Source organism: Myxocyprinus asiaticus, chromosome 8 (assembly GCF_019703515.2).
Source record: "Myxocyprinus asiaticus isolate MX2 ecotype Aquarium Trade chromosome 8, UBuf_Myxa_2, whole genome shotgun sequence".
Classification (NCBI taxonomy): Eukaryota; Metazoa; Chordata; class Actinopteri; order Cypriniformes; family Catostomidae; genus Myxocyprinus; species Myxocyprinus asiaticus.
The window spans coordinates 15,497,228-15,519,655 of NC_059351.1; the positions used below are offsets into that span (position 1 = coordinate 15,497,228).

A 22,428-nucleotide genomic window follows, 5' to 3' on the forward strand; every position below is an offset into this window, starting at 1 on the left:
AAAATAGTAGCCTAAACCTATTTAGAAACTATAACTGCCATAATTTAATCTCACATGTTATCTTCCTCCCTAGAATGACTATTGAACATTACTGCCATATAAAATACCATATACAGTTGTGCAATAGTTTTTTATATGTTTAACATTTTCCCTACTGGTATATTATAGATAATTGAAATAAAGACGCACAGATTAAAACACAAATATATAAATATGTATTTTTTAAATCTTGCTGTATGGCTGCAAAGTTATTTTTGTACTCACTGGCTCACAGCTATCATCCAAAAACACTCCCATTGCTTACACTCAATCATATCATGATAACTTCTAACATTAGTATGTGTATCTGTGTGTGTTTGGGGGGATGGATGCTGCCACCAGCATATGTTCTTAGAGATGTCAACTGTTTGTCAGCTGTCAGACACAGACTACAGAAACTAAAATCATCACCATGCAAATATGACAGAATATTCTGCGTTCAGTGTCTTGTTTAAGTCCAACAGCTCTGAAATAAATTCAGCTCTCGTTAAAATTAGTTAATCAAGCTGCACTAAGTCAAGAGGCAGCTTATAAAACAGAGTGTGTGGCCATGTGTACTCATTTAATGTCCTGTTATTTGAATCGGAGAAGATTTACTAACATGCATAACATTCATACACATATGTGCAGCTGCAGTGAAAGCTCCCCTAATAAGGGTTATGTTGATGATTCAAAGAAAAAACAGCCAGAGGATATCAGACATGTGCACACACTTCAGCTACACTTCGGACACATGCTCACACATACACTCACGTGTGTGTGTGTGTGTTTGTGTGTGTGTGTGTGTGGTGTGTGTGTCCGAAGTGTAGCTAAAGTGTCAAAATATAATGTATATTGTGTGTGTGTGTGTGTGTGTGTGTGTGTGTGTTCGAAGTGTAGTTTAAGTGCCAATATACATGTGTGGGCGTGTGTGTGTGTGTGTGTGTGTGTTTGAGGCATTCTAAAATGTAATCTATACCGTTTGTGAACTGGTCACTAATTTCCCTTTCACTTTAATTCTCTCTCTCTCTCTCTCTTTCTCTCTCTCTCTCTCTCTCTCTCTCTCACTTTCATCCCCCTCTGCTCGCACTGTGCACAGCTGTACTATGGCATACACGCACATACTCTCATATTTTCTGTCAAAATTGTGCTTCCTCAATTTTCCACTCAATATTTTTGTCGCTCCAGTTTTTACGCACTGAAGGCTACTCATCATCCCTTTATAAATTTTTCTGCTCATCACCCTCTCTATACATCTCCATATCCATGCATCATCTGTAATCATTTTACCATTTTCATTTCCCTGTCATCTCATCCTATTTGTGCTTATTCTTTTCCATCTTTCTATCATTTCACTCTGTCTTGTTGTCATCTGTTTATCTCCTCTCCACTGTTTATTTACATAGAATCCACTGTTCTTTTCTTTTTTGTTCTTTCTCTAATGGAGGCAGAGGCACTTTACAATTTCAGAGCGACAGAATGTGATGAGCTCAGTTTCCAGAAGGGTGACATCCTAAAGGTGAGTGTTAGTGTGTGTGCGTGCATGTGCCACAGTACACTGTGGACATGGTGCATGACTGAAACTATAAGGATTCCAATCTACATGCTGTACTGTATATTTAAAGATATCTTTACTAGAACAGTCAAACAGTGAGTCATTGTGGTGTGAGTGTTTTGAGCATGTATTTCATTTGTGTTTGTGTTTGTGAGTGAGTGAGTGAGTGAGTGAGTGAGTGAGTGAGCATGGATGATGGTGATATTTAAAGCTTAGGAGTTTGTGAGAGCTGAGGAAGTTGGTATCAAATAAAGAGATATTTTATGAATATTTCTCAGGGGAGATTTATTTTTGAGAGTACATTTCTGCATATGCACATACCTGTTCATTAAAGTAAAAAATAAAAAAAATAATAGTTTAACAATTCTACTGTTATTGTCCAGGATCCAAGTTGCATTTTATTTAACATATATGCAAGTCATGTTGTTACTCTGTATGGGAAATGTTGTTACAATGGGAACCTGCTGTTAATTGACATTGATTTGTGAGCAATACCTTTTAATCAAAATATGAATTGCTATCTAAAGCATACATACATGCATACATACATACAGTATATATAATGTGTATATACATACTGTGTATATGCTGTGCATATATATATATATATATATATATATATATACACACACACACACAGTATATATATATAGATTATATATACAGGATATATATACTGTGTATATGCTATATATAGTGCAGTGCAGTGTGATACCATGAGCAGGGTTGTGAGGGTTACTTTTGAAATGTATTCCACTTCAGGTTACAGAATACATTCTGTAAAATGTAATATGTAATGTATTCCATTAGATTATTCAAGGTCAGTAATGTATTCTAAATACCTTGGATTACGTTTTCAGCACTGGTAGATTTTTCACTTGTTTTAACTATAAAAACTCTGCCAGTACAGTGAGACAAAATACACATGTTAAAAATACATTCTCTGAAAAACCTAAATATCTTATGCAGTGTTGTTTCTAAAACAAGATAAATCAAACTGATCTTGTTTTAAGGAATTTTAGATATTTTTAAAGGAAAACAAACAAAAAAAATATTATCAAGAATATGATTTTTGCCCTCCCTCAAAGGTATTACTAGAAAAAAGGAATTATGATCCAATGCAAATTTCTTGATAAAAAATATGATCATGCCTGGTAACGTGCATGTAAAATGGCTAGAAATACACTATATTGCCAAAAATATTTGCTCATCTGCCTTTAGACGCATATGACCTTAAGTGACATCTCATTCTTAATCCATAGGGTTTAATCCACGTCGGCCCACCCTTTGCAGCTATAACAGCTTCAACTCTTCTGGGAAGGCTTTCCACAAGGTTTAGGAGTGTGTTTATGGGAATTTTTGACCATTCTTCCAGAAGCGCATGTTGGAACAGGAAGGGGCCATCCCCAAACTGTTCCCACGAAGTTGGGAGCATGGAATTGTCCAAAATCTCTTGATATGCTGAAGCATTCAAAGTTCCTTTCACTGGAACTAAGGGGCCAAGCCCAGCTCCTGAAAAAAACCCCACACCATAATCCCCCTTCCACCAAACTTCACAGTTGGCACAATGCAGTCGACAAGTACCATTCTCCTGGCAACCACCAAACCCAGACTCGTCCATCAGATTGCCAGATGGAGAAGCGTGATTCGTCACTCCAGAGAACACGTCTCCACTGCTCTAGAGTCCAGTGGCGGCGTGCTTTACACCACTGCATCCGATGCTTTGCATTGCACTTGGTGATGTATGGCTTGGATGCAGCTGCTCGGCCATGGAAACCCATTCCATGAAGCTCTCTATGCACTGTTCTTGAGCTAATCTGAAGGCCACATGAACTTTGGAGGTCTGTAGCGATTGACTCTGAAGAAAGTTGGCGACCTCTGCGCACTATGCGCCTCAGCATCCGCTGACCCCGCTCTGTCATTTTACGTGGCCTACCACTTCGTGGCTGAGTTGCTGTCATTCCCAGTCGCTTCCATGTTGTTATAATACCACTGAAAGTTGACTGTGGAATATTTAGTAGCGAGGAAATTTCACGACTGGACTTGTTGCACAGGTGGCATCCTATCACAGTACCACGCTTGAATTTACTGAGCTCCTGAGAGCGGCCCATTCTTTCACAAATGTTTGTAGAAGCAGTCTGCATGCCTAGGTGCTTCATTTTATACACCTGTGGCCATGGAAGTGATTGGAACACCTGAATTCAATTATTTGGATGGGTGAGCGAATACTTTTTGCAATATAGTGTAGCATTTTAGCTTAGCGTAAAGCTGACAATTTACACAAGGTTTATTTCTATTTCTTCTGCTCCAAACTTACTTCTCTGTCTGCTCGTATGAATGTAACATATCATAAGAAAGTGTTTTGCTGCTGTTCAAATGCACTTTGGATCGCATCATTTATATGTATAAATGTTTTCCATCTGAAAGGACTAAATATTAAATGAAACAAATAACAATAAAATGCAAAGTAATCTCTTCAGTAATCAAAATACTTTTTGAATGTAACTGTATTCTAATTACCAATTATTTAAAATGTAACTGTAGTGGAATACAGTTACTTATATTTTGTATTTTAAATACATAATCCCGTTGCATGTATTCCGTTACTCCCCAGCCCTGTCCATGAGGTAACACTTTATTTTGATGGTCCCCCTACAGATATTCAACTGACTATAGGTGACTTATCAACTGAATTGCTATAGCTTGTAAACAGATTTTCAACAAACATTCAGTAGACTTCCAATAGCCTGTATAACAGCAAAATAAGAGCTTATCAACTGACTTGCTATAGCTAGTAAACAGTGTTTCAACAAATATTCAGTAGACTTTCAGTAGCCTGTATATAGATCTTTATTAATTATCTACTTACATTATTGTTGAGAACATCAGTTCATTAAAATTGTTGGAAAAAACAATGACTTCTGTACATTTATATTTCTTTTACATACAGTCTATGTGCTGGTTGCAATGTGGTGCTGCTATTCCTGCGTGTTATTATCAGTATTGGTATTTACCGTCTGTTGATAGTCTGTTTCAAAAAAGGAGACATGTAGCAGTCAGTTAATTGTATTCCTTAGATGTTCACTTTATTTTGATGGTCCCTAGGTAACTATAGATGAACAGTTGATACTACCTTAATGTAAAGTGACTCTGTACTGATAGGAAATTCATATGCAACAAAATGTCAGTAGAGCATTTCCAGAAAACCTTTGGGTAACTAAAGGTGAAATAAGAAAACGAGCAGTTAAGCAAAGAAATGTAAGTAGGTCATTAATAAAGATCTATATACAGTCTACTGAAAGTCTACTGAATGTTTGTTGAAACACTGTTTACTAGCTATAGCAAGTCAGTTGATAAGTCACTGATAGTCAGTTTAATATCTGTAGGGGGGACCATCAAAATAAAATGTTACCATTTAGGTATATTTATATATGAACTTAAAATGTATTACAGCTATTTATTTAATGGCTTTAAATAAACTTAAGGCAGAAACATGAAATTGTTTGCTCAAGGATCTATTTCTACTTGATCTAATCCAATAAATTAAATTGTGTTGGTGTAACCTTATTTGTCAGGTAAACTTTGTCAGATTAATTAAAATAAAAAAAAATGTTACATGTAGCTCATTTCTTAGATTACCTCACATTGTAACGGTGTATGAAACACAAAACAATTCAAAATGAAAAAGATGACATACAAAATATCAAACCATTTGCCTAATAGAAAGTGTATAAAAACTTCATGTGACAACTTGCCCCGATGTAAATGTGACAACCTACCCAACCTAATGTTTATGAAAAGTAATCTTTTTCTTGAGGACATTTTAGTTAAAATATTATATATTTTTATATTATATTATAATATATTATATTATTATATTATATTATTATATATAATAAAGCTGACCCTTGTCATCATGTATCTGAGTGTAGGAATGCAAATAGCAGAATTCTATCAATTTATCATTATCACATTGTAAGCTATCCATGATTAAATCATTCTGCATGGCTGCAAAGGTCAACAAATCACTTCCTATAACAGTCACTGGATTCACTGATTTTAGGTTCTGAAAGAGATCAAATATTTGACTTGCTAACCTTTCTTTCTCTATGTAAGTGTTATATATCACATTATTTTAATTAGCTGCAAAAGCAAATCCCTGACTTGTACACAGAACCAGACATTGCATTATAGAGGACATACATTATAAATTTTCATTAACCAGTAATGCTACCATAGCCAGTTAGTTATTTGTTTATGCATCATTTGAACAGGAAGCGTGAGTCAGGTATTTGCATTGGTTTGCAAACTCGTTTTTGTATTTGATTACAAAATTGGTTGTCTGGGGTCATGCATGCTGTCAGCCTTTAAATTTTTCAAATAGTAAATGGTTTAATTAGTGTAAAAGATTGGCACAGTTCTTTCTGAAAAATTAAAGTTAAGATACATTTAGTTAATTTTTCATTGTATTTATGAGCAGCATGTGCAGATAATCATAAATCTATTCCTGAATATTTTGAAAAAGGATTTTAAAGCAACTAAGCAGAGATTGGACATCTGAACAGTGTTCTTTTGTCTATCTCAGGTGACAAACATGGACGATGATCCAAACTGGTACACAGCAGAGCTGTTGGGCAGGCGGGGCTATGTACCGAAGAACTATATCAATGTAAGACCACACTCGTAAGTATCACATAACAAATACCAATGTAGCATCACATACTGTATGAGCATGCATGTGGCTTTATTTGTGAATACATACAGTGGGTAGAAGTGGAAGAAACCTTTGGAAGAACCAACTCATCTGGTGAAACCCCTTCTCCTATGTTCAGCTCTAATTAGAATGATTTATGGAATAATAATAGCCATATATGGCTGGTGAGGGACTACAAGTGGAGACAGGTTGGTCACATGTCTGGAGTCCATTATAGGGATATTCTTGGAGCGTATCCTTCATTGTTTTGATAAACAGTTGAATCTTTCATTATGTGAGCGCGATTACATCCTGGTTTCTGTTGTAACAGAACCTGTGTTGTTGAGGCTGTCAGAAAAGGTAAAAACATTTGAATTGATGCAAAGATGTCTGATGGATAAGGTGCTAGGCAGTAACTCTGCAGAATGGGGTCGATGTCAGAGTACGGGAACATTCAGTAGAAACATGTCAGTTTCCAGTGTGATCAAAATGAGCCACATGCTAATGAACTGCACAACCCAAGGTTTGGGTTTAGGATTAGGCAACTTGTTGAATTAGTCTGCGTCATCTAGACTACAGAAAAAAGACATTCATGGCTCATTCAAGTGGCTTCATCTGTAGTAGAGTTGTGGGAATTTCCTGGCATTTAACCTCATTGTGAAGTCTCATGACTCACAAATTTGTTGGTGTGGCCTTTCTGAAAATATGATTTAGAGTGAAATTGCATGGTAAGGAAATCATGACTTGGATGACTGGGTATCTTCTGAAATGTTTACGGCTAGTCAAAGACAAATTCCAAATATAATCCTAATAGACATGCTGTGTCTTGACTTGAATAGACCAGTTCATGCCTGAACCTACCACTCATTCTGAATTAAAGGAATATTCTGGGTTCAAAAGTCAAGCTCAATCGACAGCATTTGTGGCATAATGTTGATTACCACAAAAATGAATTTTGACTCGTGAAGCTTACAATTTTATTAAAGCACATTAGCTCTTCTGTTAAAACTCATGTATTGTTTGAGCTGTAAAGTTGTTTCAGGGTATTAGGGGTTGTTGAAATTACATCGTCATGGCAATGAAGTTGTATAATTGGCTATAACTTAAAGAAAAGGTTAGTAAGCGATTTTATCACACTAAAATCATGTTAACAAACATATTGTTTACATCTTGTGGCTATACTTTGAAAATAGTGAGTATTTTAATGTTTACAAATTGGCCCCATTCACTTCTATTGTAAGTGTCTCACTGTAACCCAAATTTTAGCTTTTTTTTTTTATTTTTTTTATTTTTTTTAAGAAAAGTTGGGGCAGGTCAAAATACATTTTTGTGGTAATCACAAATGCTTTTGATTGAGGTTAACTTGTACTGAACCCGGAATATTCCTTTAAGGATGACTAAGGATGAGTAACCTTAAATTCCCCATTAGTAATGAGAAAGACGTTTGAATTGCAGAAAACACTGGGTTGCAGTGTATGCAGCTTCAGCTGCTTAGTAACGGCAGAACTTAAGGAATATAAAGTAGGTTCTGGATAATTTGCTTGCCCAATGTTCTCCATTTGGGACGGGACTATCTGTTTTTGCAACCAAGGTGAGCCAGGGAAGGTTTCAACTTTAATTTTGGGAACAAATTGTTAAATATTTGTCAAATAATAAGAAGGGGAACCCATCCCTTTGCAACCAGTGACACAATTGTTTTGCACACGTGCCCTTTCAATTCATTAACATGCATTATGATGCTGAACTGTGAGATGAGGTTATATTTTGCAGGTGGTTTGTGGGCGGAATATCACGACAAGAGGCAGAAAACCGCCTAAGGCCACTGGAGTATGGAGCGTTTCTCATGAGGGAGAGCGAGAGCACTCCAGGAGAATTCTCCGTGTCTGTCAGGTCAGATTTATGCATCTTTATAAAGGAAACTTACCTTCAGTAAACTATCAACCTTTTTCACAACTTTGATGGTGCATTTTTGCCATAAAGGGGTGGTTCATGGAAAGATTAAGTAAAATAAAAACAATCTGTCATCATTTACTCACTCACCCTCTTGTTGTTCCAAACTCATTTGACTTTTTTTGTTTTGGCGTGGAACACAAAAGGCAGAATAATATACTCAGTCACCATTCACTTTCATTGTATTTTTTGACCACGTTTACACCTGTTTTTTAAGATGCGTCATGGGAGATCCGATCACGTGGTCAGGCGAGACACGTCGCTGTTTACACCTGGCTGCTTAATTGTGACTCCTGTGATCACTTGTGTTCAGATTTCGAGGGGAGGGTTTCTAATTTTATGACGACATACATCAATCACTATGTCAGAGTGTTACTGCATGACATTAAAGCGCAACAAAATCATAAAAGACAAAGAAAGTGCGGAAAAAACTGTGCGCTTTTTCTCCCAGGTGCATCTGAAATGTAATCTACGCACAAATGCAACTTTGGAGCAGAATTATCTGTTATTTAAGTGGAGTACCTGTGTTAGTTGAGCTTCTAAAGTGTGCTTATCAACTGTGTCCCTGTATGTAAATATCGGACATGCTGAAGAAGATCCGTGAGGTTCTCATGCTTGTGTATGTATCCGCTTTTTCAAATTTGCAGCCGCTCGTAACCAGCAAAGTTTAAACACTTATTTTAGCACAGCAGCTGATTAACAGATGAGGGGTGGTGCTTTGCTGCTTTCTGGGATGCATTCAGGACGGATCATTGTTTACACCTAAAATGCATTTTTGACTACCTTTGTATGTGGTTTTTGTGATCTGATAACAAAACGTTTTAGACCACTGACGTGAACAGAACGGGGGCAGCAGGGGTGCAAATCTAAAGGTGCCCTTTTGGTCGTCCAGAAAAAGGAAAGGAATTTTAATAATTAAATAATAATTATGAAAATATAATTTTTCATTTTGAACGAGCTTTCGAATGGCATCCCTTCCCACAGGAGTGTTCTTCAAGGAAGCTAAAAATGCAGTTTTGAATTTGCCCGGAGCATCGAAGTGCTTTTAACTCAGACGAGTAACGGGTCAGATAAAAAGTCCACTCCATGTATTTTGTTGTATGTTCCCAATTGCTACCGCATTTCCGACATCACGTACCACTAGTGTAGACAGATTTATTAATTATAATGGGAGCGGTCGCATTGCTTTCATACACTGGCGGCCAAAAGTTTAATAATGTACAGATTTTTTTATTCACCATAGTGGCATTCAACTGATCACAATGTATAGTCAGACATTAATAACCTGAAAAATTACTATTACCATTTGAAAAACATGTTCACAACATTTTAAACTACTTTTCTCATCAAAAAATCCTCCACATGCAGCAATGGCATCTGTTGAGATCCTTGGCATTCTAGCTGTCAGTTTGTCCAAATACTCAGGTGACATTCCACCCCACGCTTCCTGTAGCACTTGCCATAGATGTGGCTGTCTTGTCGGGCACTTCTCATGCACCTTACAGTCTAGCTGATCCCACAAAAGCTCAATGGGGTTAAGATCCATAACACTCTTTTCCAATTATCTGTTGTCCAATGTCTGTATTTCTTTGCCCATTCTAACCTTTTCTTTTTGTTTTTCTGTTTCAAAAGTGGCTTTTTCTTTGCAGTTCTTCCCATAAGGCCTGCACCCCTGAATCTTCTCTTTACTGTTGTACATGAAACTGGTGTTGAGCAGGTATTCAATGAAGCTGTCGGCTGAGGACATGTGAGGTGTCTATTTCTCAAACTAGAGACTCTGTTGTACTTATCCTCTTGTTTAGTTGTACATCTGGCCTTCCACATCTCTTTCTGTCCTTGTTAGAGCAGTTGTCCTTTGTCTTTGAAGACTGTAGTGTATACCTTTGTATGAAATCTTCAGTGATTTGGCAATTTCAAGTATTGTATAGTCTTCATTCCTCAAAACAATGATTGACTGATGGGTTTCTAGAGAAAGCTGTTTCTTTTTTTGCCATTTTTGACCTAATATTGACCTTAAGACATGCCAGTCAATTGCATACTGTGGCAACTCAAAAACAAACACAAAGACAATGATAAGCTTCATTTAATGAACCAAACAGCTTTCAACTCTGTTTGATATAATGGCAAGTGATTTTCTAGTACCAAATTAGCAATTTAGCATGATTACTCAAGGATAAGGTGTTGGAGTGATGGCTGCTGGAAATGGGGCCAGTCTAGATTTGATCAAAAATTACTTTTTCCAAATAGTGATGGTTATTGTTTACATCAGTAATGTCCTGACTATACTTTGTGATCAGTTGAATGCCACTTTGGTGAATTAAAGTACCACTTTCCTACCGAAACATTATTTACATTATTCCAAACTTTTGGCCACCATTGTATGTTAAATTCGTCTTTTATAGAATATTGACATAAACTGAAGGAGCTGTCATGTTCAGCCAAAGGCAGATTGGTTTTGTTGCAACTAATAAGCCATTAGACTAATCACTTTCAGAAAAATACCATTAGGCTACCACAGTACCGCAGCTCCTTATACGCATATTTCACAGTCTGCGTAGGGCACCAACTCCCTTGGAGGGCACCATCATATCCTAGGGGTGCACCAGAAACCCCACCGGCTGCCCTTACTTGCATGTTATTCAAGGACCCTGTAGCATTCGCGGAACACAGTCGATCACCTCACGCTCGCACTTTCTCAACACGCCTTCGCACCGTGCACCATGTTACCAGGGTAAAGCCATGGTACTGAATGATTGATCATGTTCATATTTCATGATACTATCATGGTATTCCAAGGTACTTTAAAAAAATACCATGGTTTTACTATGACACATGTCAGAAACATGGGGTTATCACAGACCATGTCTGAAAATAAATAAATAAATAAGTGTATTACCATGGTGCTTTTTGTGAGAAACATAACAGAATAGGCCATTATTTAAGGAAAAATTGAAAAAATTATGTACAGTATATACTGTATGTACAAGAAATGGTTAAATACTCAAAAAGCAAAGAAATTAGTTAAGTATTTATAATTACTACTCATAAATATATATATATATATATATATATATATATATATATATATATATATATATATATATATATATATATAAATAATTTTTTTTATCTTTCCGCCATCACTGTTTTAGACCCCATTTAGACCTGCACTTAGCGCTGATCACATGTGATCAGATCACCAAAAACGCATCTTAAACGGGTGGTCACACAACACTTTGTGCTCCATTCACTCCCATTCAAACGCATCAGAATGCAGCAGAACGGAAATGCAAGCTCATGCAAAGAAATTTCGTACGACACTGCATGCCAAAGTTCAAGCTTGATGAACTCTGAACCATGAACTCGTACGACAAGAGGATGCGCGACCAACAGGAGACCGAAACGGCACATGCTGACCTCTTGGCTAAATTCAAAGGATACATATTTCAAAGCTGCAAGAATTACTGTTGCAGGAAAGTTTAGAAAATGTTATAGTATTTTTTTTTTTTTATATAAAATTATTTGTTATTTATTATTTACCTACACCAGAAGCCCTCCTGCATGACATCATATCCTGGTTTTTAGTATTGAAAAAAATGTGTGTGCTCAAAGCCTAGTGTGACCTCTTAATACCAGGTGTAAATGGGATCTTTGTACATACAATGAAAGTGAATAGTGACTGAGGCTAGCATCTTCTGCCTAACATCTCGTTCTGTGCTCCATGCAGAAAAGAAAGTCATACGTGTTTGGAACAACATGAGGGTGAGGAATTGACGACCACCAACACTTGCACTTCATATACTGTGTTAATTATAAAGGCTTGTTATTATAGTCCACCTGCTGCAAATGTCGTCAGCGACATGAGTGTACTTGCATATGTGTGTGTGTTCTTGATACCCTATCTGGCTCTTCATTAACACACTCTAATTAGATTGGAGTGCATGGTAGTGTGTTGTTGTGATGTAATCCTTTTGCTCCCAGCACTTTGGAACCTATTTAAACAGTTCTGTCCTAAGTGTTCTGTTGGTGGAATCTGAAACCGTTTAGATGCCAGCTAACTTGACAAGTGAAATTGAAACATTTTTAGGAACACCTTGTGTGAAGCCTCTCTCTATATAATGCATTATAAAGGTGTTTTGTTGTGTTCTTATGAATAATTTAGCCAAAGTTCTAACACACTACTACATTTTCTGAAGAAAATATGAGTGGTGCTTGCCTTTGCAAAACTAGGGTGTTTTTAGTGGTTGCTAGGGTGTCGCTAGGTTGTTGCTAGACTGTTCTAGATGGTTACTTACTGGCCCAGTTTCGTGTAGTCCACCGTCAATACTATATGACATTTTGGTCCCTAGATATGGCTCGGGTCCCTTCTTCCATGTAATCTATGGATTTTTCTTTTTTGCCCATTTTATCATCCTCTTGGTGAAAAGTAAGTAGGTCTGGTTACTTAGAAAAGTTGTAGATTACTAATTACTTTACTTTGAAGTTACTTTCTAAAACCAATCAAACCTGCGAAAAAAAAGATGTGACACTAATAGCTCTTTTAGTACTTTAATATTGACTGAAAACAAAATTACAGCAATACGACAAAGACAGCAACTTGGCTAAAGAGATCCAATGCATTTCTAAAAATGCAACTTAACTTTCTTGTCTCAAATATGCTGTAGTAGTATCTTTAGCTGTGTGTGTGTGTGTGTGTGTGTGTGTGTGTGTGTGTGTGTGTCCGTGTGTCCGTGTGTCCGCTATCTACAACCTTCTTAGCTGTGTGTGGCATGTATGTGTACAGTAAGCTTGTTTACCTGTGTTTGTGTTGGTGTGAAAGACAGAAAAAGAATACTAATGAACTGAAAACATTTCTGAAAACCCATTTGCAGACAGCTTTGATAGTAAAAACCATTGTGTATTTGAATGCTTGTTTCTTTTCGGTGTGAATATACAGGTTTGCTTGTGTGTTGCTTCGTGCATGTCTGTGTGCATGTAGGCCTACAGTATGTCTGTTTGTGTGTGTACACGTGCAGCATGTGTGTGTTTACACAACTTTACAGCGAGTGGATTATTTCTACCTCCCTGCTTGTGCTTGATGAATTGCATATCCTTTATCACTTGCACATGTGTAATGCTATAGCATTGTGTTTATGTTTTATTGTACACAGTACATAAAGAACATAAAAAGCCATTTGCTTAGTGATGTCTTTTTCAAGACGCCGTTCTGCAAATGTTCCCACCTTGTGAGCAATATATTCCTGTGTCAGACAGGAATGAGCACTTTTTACCATATACACCCGAAACCGATCCCTTCTGCTCCCCCAGTAGCTGCAGAGGGACACCCGAATGAGACGCGCAGAGATTTGTCGGTGGCCCAGCCTTGCGTGCCTTAGCCAGGGCTTGCTGAGATTGTTTGTGAGTGCATGAAAACTTGAAACGCTTCACTTTCGTTTTCAATTTGAATAAACAACTACACTCCACTGCGTCCATAGAAACACTGCTCACTCATCTGCCATCACCTCGATAGTGTCCTCTATGCCATGGTGGTTTGTTAGAGCACATGCTCATTAACTGACACAGCAACACACATAAAAGTACCAACATAGGAATGTAATACATTTTAAAATGCATTCTACTTATATTATTGTCTTAGCAATAAATGTGTAATCCAAGTAATGTAATTTTATTCATGTTTGTAACTATAATTAGATTACTTATTTTTAAAGTAACACATTACATGACTGCGTTACCGCAAAATGTAATCAGATTACAGTAATGTGTTACTTTGTATAGCGTTACACCCAACACTGTTAGTTATATACAAATATATAAGTAGTTTGAATGTGTAGAGAGTCTCGATTGCGTCATTCACAGAGTGTGATGAAAGTGGGTGGAGGTGCAGAGCTCTTTTTCCGCTGTTTGCTGGCCACGATTTTCTGATTGGTGGATTTTCCCTCTCAGCATCATGGAGAGTGTAGTTCTTTACCAGGAATTTCAATATGAAACATGATTAAAAAAAAATTTTTTTTTAAACATTGTGGACTTATGGCTTCATCGGAAGCATTTACCTTTTACCAACTCTTACTCTAATTCTTACCTATTTATGGTTACACATTTATAGAGTATAATTTTTAAACACGTGATCAACGTAAAATTTGAATGCGTTGTAAATGATGCATCATATTCTTTAAAGGTGTAACCATGAAATTACACTTAGTAGAAAGTGTTTTTTTCTTACAAATATGGTGTTGCAGTTTATTAAATTTATATAATAAGGCTTTAACTTTTGTCTCTTTTTATATTACTGCATCTTTCACTCTCTTCCGCACTCTAACTCCTCCATTTTTTATCATACATTCACATACATAAACACTAAGAGGAAACATCTGTGTCAGCCTCAGGTACTAGCTAACTAAGTTAAGAGGATTGGTTTCATTGTGCTGTAATTGTGCTGCATACGCTCTGTCCCTCGGTTTGTCTTTCTTTCTGGCACTATCTCTGTCTGTCTCAGTAGAATTTTTAGAGTTTTAGGTCATGTCTTCAGAGATGTGAAGCAAAGCAATCTAAAAATAATCTATGCATGTCCACCCTCCCAAAGCACAATTACCATCTTTTTGGATTTAATTCTATCATGAGCTGTGAGCAATAAATAAAAAGAAAAGGTATTAATCAAATATGCCTGTTGAGATTACTGTAAAAACACTTCATAGTGTCATACAGTACTTTTGTTCACCCAGTCATGACCAAAGCTCCATTCTGTTTTTACAAAATCTACTTTGGCCTGTATTTGGACACTGAAGCCATATTTTAAAAAATGTGTAATTGCGTTAGATAGCACATCAAACCAAGTCACATTTATTTTAAAGAAACATAACACATGATCTTTTTATGCGTGACATAATTGTCACAACTGTTGTGTAATTTGCTACTGTAGAAAACTGTTTTTACCAGTAAATAAGCATTTAAAAAAAAAAATGTTGTACAGGACGTGACATACACTATATTGCCAAAAGTATTCACTCACCCATCCAAATAATTGAATTCAGGTGTTCCAATCACTTCCATGGCCACAGGTGTATAAAATGAAGCACCTAGGCATGCAGACTGCTTCTACAAACATTTGTGAAAGAATGGGCCACTCTCAGGAGCTCAGTGAATTCCAGCATGGTACTGTGATAGGATGCCACCTGTGCAACAAGTCCAGTCGTGAAATTTCCTCGCTACTAAATATTCCACAGTCAACTGTCAGTGGTATTATAACAAAGTGGAAGCGATTGGGAATGACAGCAACTCAGCCACGAAGTGGTAGGCCACGTAAAATGACAGAGCGGGGTCAGCAGATGCTGAGGCGCATAGTGCGCAGAGGTCGGCAACTTTCTGCAGAGTCAATCGCTACAGACCTCCAAAGTTCATGTGGCCTTCAGATTAGCTCAAGAACAGTGCATAGAGAGCTTCATGGAATGGATTTCCATGGTCGAGCAGCTGCATCCAAGCCATATATTACCAAGTGCAATGCAAAGCGTCGGATGCAGTGGTGTAAAGCACGCCGCCACTGGACTCTAGAGCAGTGGAGACGCGTTCTCTGGAGTGACGAATCACGCTTCTCCATCTGGCAATCTGATGGATGAGTCTGGGTTTGGCGGTTGCCAGGAGAACAGTACTTGTCTGACTGCATTGTGCCAACTGTGAAGTTTGGTGGAGGGGGATTATGGTGTGGGGTTGTTTTTCAGGAGCTGGGCTTGGCCCCTTAGTTCCAGTGAAAGGAACTCTGAATGCTTCAGCATACCAAGAGATTTTGGACAATTCCATGCTCCCAACTTTGTGGGAACAGTTTGGGGATGGCCCCTTCCTGTTCCAACATGACTGCGCACCAGTGCACAAAGCAAGGTCCATAAAGACATGGATGAGCAAGTTTGGTGTGGAAGAACTTGACTGGCCTGCACAGAGTCCTGACCTCAACCCGATAGAGCACCTTTGGGATGAATTAGAGCGAAGACTGCGAGCCAGGCCTTCTCGTCCAATATCAGTGTCTGACCTCACAAATGCGCTTCTGGAAGAATGGTCAAAAATTCCCATAAACACACTCCTAAACCTTGTGGAAAGCCTTCCCAGAAGAGTTGAAGCTGTTATAGCTGCAAAGGGTGGGCCGACGTCATATTAAACCCTATGGATTAAGAATGAGATGTCACTTAAGTTCATATGCGTCTAAAGGCAAATGAGCGAATACTTTTGGCAATATAGTGTATTTTGACATATTTGTACCTATAGAGGGTGACAAAAAGGGCCATTAATTTTATCTTTGGTCTATCAGACTATAAAACTTAATTTAAATACAGACAACAACACAATTCTGGAGAGTAAATAATGTGAGAGCTTTTGTGTCTGAGCATGTGAATTGTTAGTCTAGGTCTGGTGTATGTCTAATGAATGTGATTACTGACTCAGTCGCTGTTCCTAAACGTGACCTTTGTTGTGACTGCATCATACACACACACACACACACACACACACACACACAAAAACACGTATAGACACACACTCACAGGTCCACATCCTTAAGGCTGTTACTCATTCGTCACCATTTCTGTCTAAACAAGCAGAATGTGTCAGAGCAGCTCAGATAAGTTAAGTGCAGGTGTGGTAGGGTGGAGTCACCACGTGATTAAAGCCACATGCTGCAGGCATAGGGTGTGCATCAGTGTCTGCATTTCTTGAAACAATGAATATATATATTTTATTTTTTCCCCTGTAGATTGAAGATCATAAACTTTAATTTAAAAGATTGAGTGAAAAAAAAAAATCCTTACCAAGCTATTCTACAACCTATCAAAATCATGTTGAGTGTAAAAGGTCGACCGATAGTGGATTTTGCCAATACCGATTGTTATTATACCGTTACAATACCGTTATTACAAATGTACATTAAGTGACTAGAACTTGCTAAGAACTGAAATGAGCCAAACCTTTGATCGCTGATATACAAACAATATAAACATTCTTATTTTCCAGATATAATCGACTGGTAAGTCAAGCCAAGATCTATTCCCTTATCTTCATAGTAAACAACTCTCTTTCTTTCTTTCTTTCTCACTAGTTACGGGGACCATGTGCAGCACTTTAAGGTTTTGAAAGACGGGCTAGGACAGTACTTTGTATGGGACGAAGTCTTTAGCTCCCTCAACCAGCTGGTGGATTTCTACAGAATCAACAGCATTGCCAAAGAAAGGACTGTCTTCCTACAAGAGCCTGAGGTTTCACTAGCTGTAAGAACAATTGCACATATGTAACCACCTTGATTACACCAAGTAGAACATGTTTCAGGATCAACGTCCCTGCAGGTTCTGGAGCAACATTCCTATGAACCAATCAGATTTTACGGTTAGGTTTAGGGTCAGGGTTAGTATTAGGCCAAAAAAAGATCACCCTGGTTTGACAGGACTGTTGCTCCACGACCAACAAAAGATGTTGATATGTAATGTTTTGGCACATTCAGGAAATAGCAACGTGTAGATGCACAAAATGAGAATTTAAGTTCTTGTCTCTAACCCGTATGTGTATTTCTGTTCCAGAGGCCACGTCATGCTCATGCCCTCTTTGACTTTACACCTCACCATGTGACCCATCTGCGTTTCCTGCACGGTGATGTCATCGACTTGCTCGATTGTTCAGATGCTCAGTGCTGGAGGGGGCGGTGCCGTGGCAGAGTGGGCGTGTTCCCACCAGAGTATGTGCAGCCCATTTACCACTGAAGTCCAGTCAGTCGCCATCTGTTTTGTCATCTGTAAATGACTACTTTCAAACTCACTTATGTTCATTCCTTCCTGTATTATGTGTTCACTTCATAAATCAAACTAAGCCTTATATATGTCAAGCCTTGACTAAGGTTTGGAGTAACAGGCTTGATACAGGTGATGATCAATATTAGAATTTAGCTGATGTGCTAAGGTCAGCATTTGTCTATTAACCTATTTGTTACTAATATTCAGCAGTGTGGGTGAAGGTATTCATGAAACTGCATGAGAAAATGTAATGAAGTAATTAAAGAAACGTTGCTGACCGTAGAAGCTATTTTAGGGTGATGCAATATGTCTTTTTTTTTTTATGTGATTTGATGTTTGATTGATTTAACAGGTCAATGTATACTGAAGACCACCAATAAAACTATAAATCACTGTCATTTATTAAAACAAGCTAAAAACATAGTGATGAACTGCAACATTTAACAAAACATTATTTTATTTTTTAAAATTACTTTAAGAAATGTTATAACATTTTTGTAATGTCACACAGATGTCTACGCAGGAGAACTGGTGAATCATTTTTTGAACCAGTTCATTTAATGAACAAACTGATTCACAAACAGTCTGAATAAACTGATTCACAAAAATGTATTAAACTTCCCAGTTCTTCATTTGGGAGAGAAAGTGGCCATGTCTGAAGAACGCCTTTGATTACTGCCCTTAGTTCGCTTGGCTGTAAAGTTGCATGCGCAACAGCAAAAATAGCGATTTCGACTTTTGTGAGGCTACACCGCTACTGACTGGAAACATTGGCTTGTTACTGGATGAACTACACTATTTTAAAAAGAGCTAAGCTTCTGAAGTTAATGTGTTTCTACTTTTAGTTAGTGACTCCCCAACACTGATTTTCAGCCAATGAGAAAGCAATTTTGACTTGTCAACAAGCTTGTTTGAAGCACTCATATGGAACAGAACAATTGCCCTTTCAGTAACTTAACATTTAATCATTATTCAACCATCATCTGTGTTTTCTGTCCATGACCAAGTCCTTTTGAATAAAGGGGATATGGAACCACCTCCCTTCTTATCACTGACTAATCACACTGTGAACTCATTCAGCAACAGTAGGTCAAAAGTTTTGCTGCTGAAATTGATCTGTGCTTACCAAAATGTGAATTATGTATGGGCATGTGTGAGCTTCAGTTTCCAGGTGTGATCGTGATTACTTTCTGGGTGTGAATGTGATTACTTTCTGGGTGTGAATGTGATTACTTTCTGGGTACCTTGGGACCAGAACCAGAACTCAGAGGGTGTTCATGCAATGCGCCAACAGTAGCACTAGAGGGAAATGTTTCACATTTGAATTGATGCAAAAATGTATGATGGGGACGGCACTTGTCTGTAATTCAGCTGAATGGGGTTGATTTTAAGATACATGGACATTCAGAAGCAACATGTCAATTTCACATGTGATCATGTTTATTGTCCTGGCCCTCCTATAATGGACCCAGCCAGACTTACAAAGAAAAGACAATAAACAACTGACTTTGGGGCTTTGGAGCTGCTCTTGATTAGGGCCCTGCATACTTTTTTGTTTTGATTTGTTTTTATTTAAAAACCACCATCTCATTTTGCTTTGCTCCTTGCTGCAATTTGTAACAAAAACATACATTATCATGTCATTATTTCACCTCTCAGATGATACCAGGTCTACTATATTGACCCCTTTTAAGTAAAAATTGAAATTACAGTTATATGGCAAATGTTTTATCAGATATTTATTTATGAACAGTATTTTTTGTGTTTCATTCTTCTTTAATATCTTTCATAAACACTATTGAAGACTATTGAGGTGATAAATAATGAGTATTTTTTTAGTAGTTTAAATAATTTATTTTACTATACCAATTTAAAGTAGCAGACCTGAGACATGGGGGAGTGTTCGGAACATGTTTGAACATGTTTATTTTTGCAATTAAATTTGATGCCATGCACTAGTCTCCTTTAAAAAACAGATTTAATTATTATATTTTCAGTTTTTATTGTTGTTTCAGAAAAATTACCATAAATATTTCAGTACACCTCAAGTAATTATAAAAATAATTTATAAGCTATAATTTGATGAACCATTGATAAACCATTTATAAATAATTTAAAATATATTTTAAATAATACAGCCAATGATTAAACTTTTTAGGATACTTGTAAAGTGTATGTATATACATATTTATCTTGCATTTATCTTGCTTTAGAAACAACACTGCATAAGATATTTAGGTTTTTCAGAGAATGCGTATTTTGTAACGTGGATTTTGTCTTACTGTACTGGCAGAGTTTTTATAGTCAAAACAAGTGAAAAAATCTACCAGTGCTGAAGAAGTAATCCAAAGTATTTAGAATATGTTACTGACCTTGAGTAATCTAATGGAATACGTTACAAATGACATTTTACAGCATGTATTCTGTAATCTGTAGTGGAATACATTTCAAAAGTAACCCTCTCAACCCTGTGTGTATCTATCTATCTATCTATCTATCTATCTATCTATATATATATATATATATATATATATATATATATATATATATATATATAGTTTTGGCAAGTCGTTTAGGACATCTCATCAGACCTAGACACAAGTAATGTTTCCAAAAATAGTTTACAGACAGATTGTTTAACATTTAATTGACAATATCACAATTCCAGTGGGTCAGAAGTTTACATACACTAAGTTAACTGTGCCTTTAAGCAGCTTGGAAAATTCCAGAAAATGATGTCAAGCCTTTAGACAGTTAGCTTCTGATAGGAGGTGTACTGTATTGGAGGTGTACCTGTGGATGTATTTTAAGGCCTACCTTCAAACTCAGTGCCTCTTTGCTTTACATTATGGGAAAATCAAAAGAAATCAGCCAAGAACTCAGAACAAAAAAATTGTGGACCTCCACAAGTCTGGTTCATCCTTGGGAGCAATTTCCAAATGCATGAAGGTACCACGTTCATCTGTACAAACAATAGTATGCAAATATAAACCAAATGGGACCACGCAGCCATCATACCGCTCAGGAAGGAGACGTATTCTGTCTCCTAGGGATGAACGTAGTTTGGTGCAAAAAGTGCAAATCAATCCCAGAACAACAGCAAAGGACCTTGTGAAGATGCTGGAGGAAACAGGTAGACAAGTATCTATATCCACAGTAAAACGGGTCCTATATTGACATAATCTGAAAGGCTGCACAGCAAGGATGAAGCCACTGCTCCAAAATTGCCATAAAAAAGTCAAACTAGAGTTTGCAAGTGCACATAGGGACAAAGATCTTACTTTTTGGATAAATGTCCTCTGGTCTGATGAAAAAAAAATGGAACTGTTTGGCCATAATGACCATAGTTATATTTGGAGGAAAAAAGGTGAGGCTTGCAAGCCAAAGAACATATCCCAGCTGTGAAGCATGGGGGTGGCAGCATCATGTTGTGGGGGTGCTTTGCTGCAGGAGGGACTGGTGCACTTCACAAAATAGATGGCATCATGAGGAAAGAAAATTATGTGGATATATTGAAGCAACATCTTAAGACATCAGCCAGGAAGTTAAAGCTCGGTCACAAATGGGTCTTCCAAATGGACAATGACCCTAAGCATACCTCCAAATTTTTGGCAAAATGGCTTAAGGACAACAAAGTCAAGGTACTTGAGTGGCCATCTCAAAGCCCTGACCTCAATCCGATAGCAAATTTGTGGGCAGAACTGAAAAACATGTGAGCAAGGAGGCCTACAAACCTGACTCAGTTACACCAGTTCTGTCTGGAGGAATGGGCCAAAATTCCAGCAACTTATTGTGAAAAGCTTGTAGAAGGCTACCCAAAACGTTTGAGCCAAGTTAAACAATTTAAAGGCAATGCTACCAAATGCTAACAAACTGTATGTAAACTTCAGACCCACTGGGAATGTGATGAAAGAAATGAAAGATGAAATATATAATTCTCTCTACCATTATTCTGACATTTCACATTCTTAAAATAAAGTAGTGATCCTAACTGACCTAAGACAGGGAATGTTTTCTATGATTAAAAGTCAGGAATTGTGAAAAACTGAGTTTAAATGTATTTGGCTAAGGTGTATGTAAACTTCTGACTTCAACTATATACTTTGTGATCACAAAGTATAGTCAGGACATTACTGATGTAAAAAAACAGCACCATCACTATCTGAAAAAAGTCATTTTTGTTCAAATCTAGACAGGCCCCATTTCCAGCAGCCATCTCTCCAACGCCTTATCCTTGAGTAATCATGCTAAATTGCTAATTTGGTACTAGAAAATCACTTGCCATTATATCAAACACAATTGAAAGCTATTTGGTTCGTTAAATGAAATTTAACATTGTCTTTGTGTTTGTTTTTGAGTTGCCACAGTATGCAATAGACTGGCATGTCTTAAGATCAATATTACATAGGTCAAAAATGGCAAAAAAGAAACAGCTTTCTCTTGAAACTCGT

At 37.3% G+C, this 22,428-nt stretch overlaps 1 protein-coding gene across 3 annotated transcripts; it reads left to right on the forward strand.

Moving 5' to 3' along the window:
* Nucleotides 1-1,141: 1,141 nt before the first annotated feature.
* LOC127445436 (GRB2-related adapter protein-like) lies at nucleotides 1,142-18,948 on the forward strand. 3 transcript variants are annotated; one of them, XM_051705506.1, is made up of 5 exons: nucleotides 1,142-1,537; nucleotides 6,159-6,256; nucleotides 8,037-8,156; nucleotides 17,293-17,461; nucleotides 17,768-18,948. In XM_051705506.1, the coding sequence occupies exons 1-5, from the start codon at nucleotides 1,460-1,462 to the stop codon at nucleotides 17,945-17,947; spliced, it is 645 nt and encodes a 214-aa protein (XP_051561466.1). In that variant the 5' UTR covers nucleotides 1,142-1,459; the 3' UTR covers nucleotides 17,948-18,948. The 3 variants fall into 3 exon arrangements, with proteins under 3 accessions (XP_051561466.1, XP_051561467.1, XP_051561468.1); XM_051705507.1 differs by having other exon boundaries at nucleotides 1,502-1,537; nucleotides 6,159-6,242; XM_051705508.1 differs by lacking the exon at nucleotides 1,142-1,537 and adding an exon at nucleotides 3,754-3,790 and having other exon boundaries at nucleotides 6,159-6,242.
* Nucleotides 18,949-22,428: the final 3,480 nt, after the last annotated feature.

What these genes read in the sequence shown, in the direction of transcription:
- LOC127445436 (XM_051705506.1), top strand. Translation starts at nt 1,460, where the DNA reads ATGGAGGCAGAGGCACTTTACAATTTCAGAGCGACAGAATGTGATGAG. An exon ending in AGAAGGGTGACATCCTAAAG is followed by an intron (nt 1,538 to 6,158) that starts GTGAGTGTTAGT and finishes TGTCTATCTCAG; the next exon opens with GTGACAAACATGGACGATGA. An exon ending in ATCAATGTAAGACCACACTC is followed by an intron (nt 6,257 to 8,036) that starts GTAAGTATCACA and finishes TATATTTTGCAG; the next exon opens with GTGGTTTGTGGGCGGAATAT.